The sequence below is a fragment of the Ostrinia furnacalis genome, unplaced genomic scaffold (genome assembly GCF_004193835.3).
Source record: "Ostrinia furnacalis isolate ACB-3 unplaced genomic scaffold, ASM419383v2 OfSCF7469, whole genome shotgun sequence".
NCBI lineage: Eukaryota > Metazoa > Arthropoda > Insecta > Lepidoptera > Crambidae > Ostrinia > Ostrinia furnacalis.
This window is the reverse complement of record NW_021137708.1, coordinates 497,008-505,044: the sequence shown is the minus strand read 5'-3', so window position 1 is coordinate 505,044 and position 8,037 is coordinate 497,008. Positions and strand designations below refer to the sequence as shown.

The following is an 8,037-nucleotide window of genomic DNA, read 5'->3' as shown; positions in this document are numbered from 1 at the left end:
TGTCAAAATTTGGTAGGGGTACCAATGCATTGCCAATCATTTTACCATCATTTATGTATTATCCCAAAAACAGGGCCCCTTCGTCAAGTTGATTTGTCATATCAAGTCCTTTCTATTACTAGCGCTACTTTGAAAATGTTTGTGAATTGCAAATTTAAATTTTCATAATCTAAATTACTTTCAAAAAAATATTATATAGCCTGACCAGGAATATAAAAACCCTGGCATAGAGGCGCGTCAATTGCATTTCATAGTGCAACACTGAGTACAGTCGTACCTGTGTTAAATTAATAGGCTAACTTTATGTATCAGGATTCAGGATTACGGGCTAATTTGATATTTTCATAAATTAACGAAAAATATTATTATAGGTAACCTGATTTAAATAAATTAAATGAAACCATCAATCCGACGCGCATTAAAATTCGCCCGCTGTGTCCTGAAGAAAAATTTTTTTCACCTACTTTTTTCAAAAAAAGTACCATACAATGGTATATATTTATAATCCTGATAAATGTAGCTTTCAGGACATATTTTTTTTATTAGATTATCTCCAGTGATTTAAAAGTAAACGACGTTTATTTAAAAAAATACTTTTTGGTTTTTGTGAATTTTACTCCATATTTCTAATTTTTTGTATGAAAAGGCAAAAAGTTTGTTCTAGAAATGAATTCACCATCCTTTAATTATCCGAAAATGATACCACACTTGCCCTAATACCCATAGTTTTGAAGATATAGGCCTTAAAGTGAAGCGCGGCAGAAGGAAAGTTGCCCCCCCTCCCCCTGCTACCACAGGGGGGGCTCCCGATGTCTACCGACGGAAATCTACTCAGGAGCACCCAAAGAACAACTGGTGCAAAAATGAGCCTTCTATACCAAAGTGGAGGGGTTCCTGCACTAAATTCCCTACTATTCATCAATAATCAAATTCAGAACTTGAATATTCAACTGCAATGTCTGCTCATGAACGCTTCAAACTCAAAATAAAATTAAAAACTGAGAAAGTGACAAAAAACTTTAAAATAGGTAGTTGAAACAAACCACAGCTAATTTTCACAGTGGGCTGTACTATACGATAAACATGTCAGTCAATTTGACAACCTTTGTCGGAAACATTATTAAATGAAAATATTGTCCGAACCCTTAGTATTTCTCTTCGACAAATACTTTAACACAATGTGAACCACTTTTCTTTCACGACAGTAAAAATATTTTAGCAATTTAATTCATAAAACCAATTGCGCACATTTAAAATAAAGTTTGTTTACACTTTGACAGCAATAGACTGACATGCAAGGTGACATGACAATGAAGTTTTCAGTTACTGTTGCCATTAAAAGAAATTAGTACCATTAGTTTTCCGCAACATGGCGAGGGTTTTTATGTTCCTGGTCAGGCTATAAAAAAATTATTGACAGATTTTGTTTTAATATAAAGTTCTCCAAAGTGGATATTTTCCCTTAAATTTTGCAAAAACTTTTAAGCTGGTAACATTGAATTTTTTTATTTTTGGTTAGACGAAGACACAAGGAAAGGAAATTAGGAGATATACAGCATTTAAATTATGTTAATGGAAAGCACAGATGAGTGATGGAAAGCTTTCAAAGCTATTTTATTTAAAATTATTCTTAAGACATAACTGCAGATCGATAATTTATACTTTATCCTTTGGAATTGTTTGTTAATTTTGCAAATAAACAACAGTGTTTTATTTCAATTATCATTATCAATCAATCAATATTATTTTCCAATAGTGCAACACCTAATTTTAAATGTCAAAATAAATAAAAATCATCCTTCTCCGATTTTCTGGACAAATTCTCATAGGACACGTGTACTTGCTTCTAATTTGTGTTTAATTTCATCACCAACATAAATATTGCGCTCATCAAGCCGAAAGAGTCACCACCAAAGTGGTTTCGGGTGTTGAAACTTAGTGTTTTGTGGATGTTAGTGTGTCTGTAGAGCTATTGTGTTTTTGTAGGAAAACCAACAAAAATGTCTGAGTTTAAGGACTGGTACAGGAATGTGCCGTTTTTTACGCGTACTTGGTTAACTTTGACGATAGTTTTTAGCCTTATCGGCCGGTTTGGACTTGTTAACCCCTATTACTTGTTGCTCGACTTCTACCCCTTCGTGTTTGAGTGCCAGGTAAGTGCTGATGTCATATTGATACCTTATCAACTTCTATGTAATTAAGTAAATCGGAACCAAGTAATCTTAAAGAAATCAATCAAGATCAATCAAAGCAATTTGTTTACATCTTTATTTTAGCATTCTAGTGGTACCTATAGATTCTTACAGCCAAAAGTATCCATAAGTTTTTATTCTCTTATTATAGTAATATCTTGTTACTTTCTGTAAATAGCATTTCTTTCTATATGCAGAACTGAGAGAATTGTGTTTTCTTAGTGTTAAAAGTGCATAAAGAATTTGACTTTTAGATATTACAGAATAAAATGATACCGGAGTATTATTTGTCATTTGCCTATTTGTATGAGATAAATTAATACAATTCACTTATTTTCTGTAAATAGGCTCACAATGTGCACTTTTATTTACATAATTATCCCAACCCTAGCACTGCTCCCAAATCTATATAAATAAAAATGAATTGATGTTCGTTAGTCTGATTAAAACTCGAGAACGGCTGGGCCGATTGAGCTGATTTTGGTTTTAAAATGTTTGTCGTAGTCCAGGGTAGGTCTAAACGGTGAGCAAATACACGCGCGATATTGTTTTTCTGTGACAGACAAAATTCCACGCGGGCGAAGACGCGGGCGGAAAGCTAGTCAGCAATAATATGGTGCAGCACTAAGGAGAAGCAGTGCAATACCTTAATCACAATGTTTCATTGTCTCTTCATAAATCCTAAAATTTTCCAGATATGGAGGCCGCTAACCGCAGCGTTCTACTACCCCATCGGTCCAGGCACCGGTTTCCATTTCCTAATCAACTGCTACTTCCTGTACACATACTCGCAGCGGCTGGAGACCGGAATGTTCCAGGGCAAGCCTGCGGACTACTTGTACATGCTCCTTTTCAACTGGGTGTGCTGCGTTATCATCGGACTGATGATTAATGTGCCGGTAAGTTCATTGATGTTAATTACAACTGTTTACTTGTGTTGTTGCTTTCTTTAATTTTTTGTAAACTCTTCACTGTAAAGATATGTAAGTTCCTGATGGCAATGTTTAAATTACATTTTCTCTATATTCCTTTCTAATACCAAAAACGAATCAGTGGTATTAGAAAATAATACATCTAATAGATTGTTTTTGTGTGGACCTGTCTGTTAATTGTATTGTATCAGGCACTCTTAATGTAAAATTAAGTTTTTAGCCTGAGTAACAATTAACTAAAAACATGTTTTATTAACACTATTTCATACAAAATACTTAATCTTTCCAGTTGATCATGGACCCGCTAGTCCTGTCAGTGCTGTACGTGTGGTGCCAGCTGAACAAGGATGTAGTTGTGTCGTTCTGGTTCGGCACGCGCTTCAAGGCGATGTATCTGCCCTGGGTGTTGCTAGCGTTTAACATGATCCTTAGCGGAGGGTGAGGCATCTTTAGAAATAAAACATTGTTTATTACCCAACTGCGCCAGAAGGAGAGTTCTTTTGCATAAAGTATTTGCCACACTGGATGTGGTCTGCAACCCGGTCAAAGTAAATTCAGACCGCATAATGGCCTGAAACCTGTGTAATTAAATAAATAAATCTGAATCTGTTAGCAGACCGTATCTAGTGTAGGCGTAGCAAATCCTTTAAACATGGTATGCAGGTTAAAAATATAGGCCAATGAGATTATGTTCCCATTTCGGTCAATATGTTGTGTATTAGCAACAAGCAATGTCCACCAACATTAAAGCGAAATTCATTAACGTAATTAAATTGCGACTGAATGCGTTTGTTGTACAATTTCAAAGCTCTTATCTGGTTTACAAATTAATGTAGAACAACTGGTTATCTATTGAAATTTGAGTCACTGGGACATTAAAGTTATAATGGCTTAGCACAACTTAAATACATAATTTATGTCGATCTGTGACAGACAAAATTTCACGCGGGTGAAGCTGCAGGCAAAAGCTACTAATATAGTAAAACAATTTTTTCTATATTAGACAAACCTTGTGTTCATCATCATCTCAGCCATAGGACGTCCACTGCTGAACAAAGGCCTCCCCCAACCTTCTGTTAGAAAATGTAAATGTCGCCGTAAGATTGTAAAAACCGTTAGATTACAATCGCACTTTCGAGATTATAAAATTTCGAAAGAATATGAACAATACACTGCGGTAACTCAAATCACATCATCTATAACTATTTTCTTTCCAGTGGTGCAATGGAGCTGGTGGGCATTCTCATCGGTCACCTCTCATTCTTCCTGCAGTTCAAATACCCGCAAGAATTCGGCGGCCCGGCCATCTTGACTCCACCTGCTTTCTTGTAAGTATTTATTTTGTATTATTGACCAGCCCACATACTTAAACTAAGCTGTTACATAAGCGTTCGTGATGCAAAGCGATTTCTTTTTGGGATTTTGGATAAATTGCTATTCGCACAATCATGCTAATATTAAGATTTAGAAAGAAAAAAAATAGCAACTAAAGCAACACTGAAAAAAATACTAAAAGAATATCTTGTCTGAAAATTAAACCTAAAGTTCTAAAAATGCTATTTGCTCAGCATAATGTGGTACGCTTGGATTGCACCAAGACGACTAGAGGATAGAGAGGCAAAGAGTTAGAAAAAAACAATTTTTTGACTCTGTAGAAGTGTAGAATAAAGCTTTATTAAAACTCAAGTTTATATAAATTAAAATAAATATCTAATATGTACCAGATAGCTTTACAGTTAGCTTACGCTCGCTAACATGAGAAACTAGGGAATTCAGAGAAAATTATACATTTACCCATATTTTTTACCAGGAAAAGGATGTTCCCCGACTCCCGATTCGTGGGAGGCTTCGGCACCGCGCCCCAAGCGGTAGGCGGCGAGCGCGCGCGACCAGGCGACACCATGTTCGGCGGACATCACTGGGGTCGCGGCCAAGTCCTCGGCGGCAACTGAACGCATGGTCACTCTATTGTACCATAAAGTTATACCTAGCGGAATAGAGCAACGAGATGTCACTATAGTCCGGTCTCCGAGCACGTACAATTTCGTCCAATGACCCCAAGCTGTGTGCGACGGGCGGCCGCAATGAGTGTGCGAGCGCGACAGCAACATAATTACGCGCGAGCGATAATGATGGGTAGCTTGCGGTCATTGGACGAAATTCTACGTGCTCGGCGACCGGGCTTTAGCAGCAACACTGTGGTAAAAATGAGGTTCAGTGATTGATTTATTTAATAATTTACAAAACAGTGAAATAATCCTGAAAATTGACACACAAATGACATCCTAAAATCGGTTTCGTTTGACAGCTCGTGGTTGTTGCTCTATTCCTAAGGATTATAACTTTATGTATTGTACAGACCACAGCACGTCAAGGTAAACTGTGGCATCTATGTAGTCGGAATAGATGCTATTTTCCAACAAAATTGAATAGTCTGTGCTGTAAATGGTATTCGATGTTCGAACGGAGGTTCTATATGAAGTTGGTTTTTGTTTAGGAAAGATTTTGCATTTTAGTAATCTTTAATTTTGTTTTATAAGGATGGCATGGCATGTTTTTGTATGCAGTTATGTTTAAATTTGCTTCGAAAGGTTAAGAATAACAATCATTTGCTATGGTTTTTGGGTATTCAAAAATGTAAAAAACTATAATTTTACTATCATGGCTCTAAGCTTTGGTTTTATTCAAAAGTATAGAACTACATACTTTATATTCAACCTCCACTTTAGATGTAATAATAAATTGATGTTATATTTATGACGAATGGATGTCTTAAAATGTATGAAGGTGTTTTGAAATTAGGTGAAAACGAATGTTTTGGAAAACTGTGGGTAATTTGTAGTTATAACTGGCTGTTTTTAATAAAACTAATGAACTTTGTATAACTTATATTTTTCAATATTTGACGTCATAGCTATAATTACGTAATTATCAACCGAGGTTTTAAGTTTAATTAATCAACAGTTCTATATTTAGCGATAGTAATGAAGTATTTATTTTTCCGAACAATATTTAACTCAAAATGATGTTATAATATACTACATAAATATGTACTTTTATATCAGTTTCGGAATTTTTGATATAAAACATCATCCTGTATAACTAATATCACCAGCGACGGCTCATAGATTGTAAGCAGAAATATTAACCTGCCATGGCATGGTGGTGATTGTGATAGATATTATAAAGCTGACAGACTGCGTGTGCGCATATTTTTAGGGCGTCGGACAAGGCAGCTGCTATAATCGAGTCGTAAAGTAGTACAGACGTGGACACATCAAACTAAACCTTATGGCGTTAGTTGTAAAGTGCTATTTTCAAATAACATAGTTTGATTCGTTAGGTCATAGGTGTGCGAGTCTGGTCACTTACTACAAGCAGTGCCTGTTGAAATCAATGCTGTATTAAAGCATTTACTCAGAAAAAATACTTTGTATAACATAATAAATCCAAAAATATTAATAAGGATTGAAACATCTAGCATACACTTTTTGTGATCATCTTTGTAGAAATCAACTGGAATAACCGAAATTAGAATAAAAAGTTATTGTCTCTAGAGCAAACTTATTTTTTAACTTTCATCAGTCTCACTTGTGTACATAATGTGGAAGATATCTTTGTATGAAATTGTTTTAACAATAAAAATTGTATAATGTATTTTTGTTATCACTCATTCACCCAAATCAGATTTAGGTCAATCAATACCCGTTTACACATCTTACAACCCGGACGAGTTAACTGCGCACCTGACAGCCGTGACGTCACAACGACGCTCGGGCAGGCCTGGCTCACTCCGCGCGGTACATCCGATAATTACCTACAGCGAAGCGCCCCGCCGGCGGGTATTTTNTACTTATGCAGAGACATCGATACCCGCGATTATTATGAAAGTTAAACGAAAAGTTACGATGACGGAACATCCCGCCCACCAAAATATCTATGGTATTTTCTGGTTAATAACTAACGCTAAGACTGATAAACGATATATACGATAAACTATTGATAAAACTAAAACTAAGTTTACGAAAAACGATATGATACGAATACGATACGAGATTGAAATTAAGTTAGGCCTCGATTGGCAGAGGGCATAACTTAACCAATGGACGCTGAATCAAGTTATTGGTTGCAGTTTTAACCATGGCGATTCTAACGATTCCGTCAGCTCCAGCAATGAGCTGCTGTACCCTACCGAGGGTCCAGTGTAACGGCGCTCGATTGTCATCCTTAATGATGACCATCGATCCTACAGCTAATGGTTTTGAATCTTTGGTCCATTTAGCGCGTTGCGTTAAAGAGTTAAGGTATTCGTGTTTCCATCTGGANTGGACATACTTGCATCACACCATGCCAAGAATGATTTTAAAAATTTTTGGAAGTCAACTAATAAGTTAAATAATAAGCCTGGCATTCCTGTAAGCGTTAATGATGTGAGTGACCGAAAATGCATAGCAAATTTGTTTAGAGACCATTTTACTGTAAAGTCTCCGCTGGGACCACAACAGTCTGGATCTCGATTTATTCAGCATGGTCGGGAGCCAAGTACACAAATCACGGCAAAGGGTGTCAGAGAAGTTATTAAATCGATGTCACGTGGAAAATCTCCTGGCCATGATGACCTTAGTGTTGAACATCTAAAATGCGCTGGACCTCATCTAGCTAGAGTACTGGCAATGCTGTTTAGTTTGTGCATAGGCCACTCGTATTTGCCCGCAGACATGATGAAGACCGTGGTGGTTCCAGTGGTGAAGTGTAAAACTGGTGACATAAGTGACAAAGGCAACTATCGACCTATCTCACTGGCAACCATTATATCTAAGGTGCTTGATGGTCTGCTTGGCACTCAACTTGATAAGTATATTAAACTGCATGACAATCAATTCGGTTTTAGGCCAGGATTGTCTACTGAAGCT

The 8,037-nt window shown here is 36.5% G+C and overlaps 1 protein-coding gene across 1 annotated transcript; it reads left to right on the top strand.

The window, feature by feature from the left end:
• The first annotated feature begins 1,756 nt into the window (after positions 1 to 1,756).
• On the top strand, positions 1,757 to 5,112 carry Der-1 (derlin 1). Its single transcript, XM_028321084.1, has 5 exons — positions 1,757 to 2,153; positions 2,888 to 3,091; positions 3,414 to 3,562; positions 4,342 to 4,452; positions 4,935 to 5,112. Exons 1-5 carry the CDS (start codon positions 2,001 to 2,003, stop codon positions 5,074 to 5,076), a joined length of 759 nt encoding a protein of 252 aa, XP_028176885.1. The 5' UTR covers positions 1,757 to 2,000; the 3' UTR covers positions 5,077 to 5,112.
• Positions 5,113 to 8,037: the final 2,925 nt, after the last annotated feature.

Bases quoted from the DNA above. Each gene is read 5' to 3' on its own strand.
- Der-1 (XM_028321084.1), top strand. From the start codon at position 2,001: ATGTCTGAGTTTAAGGACTGGTACAGGAATGTGCCGTTTTTTACGCGT. The intron at 3,092-3,413 runs GTAAGTTCATTG...TAATCTTTCCAG, and splicing joins GACTGATGATTAATGTGCCG to TTGATCATGGACCCGCTAGT. The intron at 4,453-4,934 runs GTAAGTATTTAT...ATTTTTTACCAG, and splicing joins TTGACTCCACCTGCTTTCTT to GAAAAGGATGTTCCCCGACT.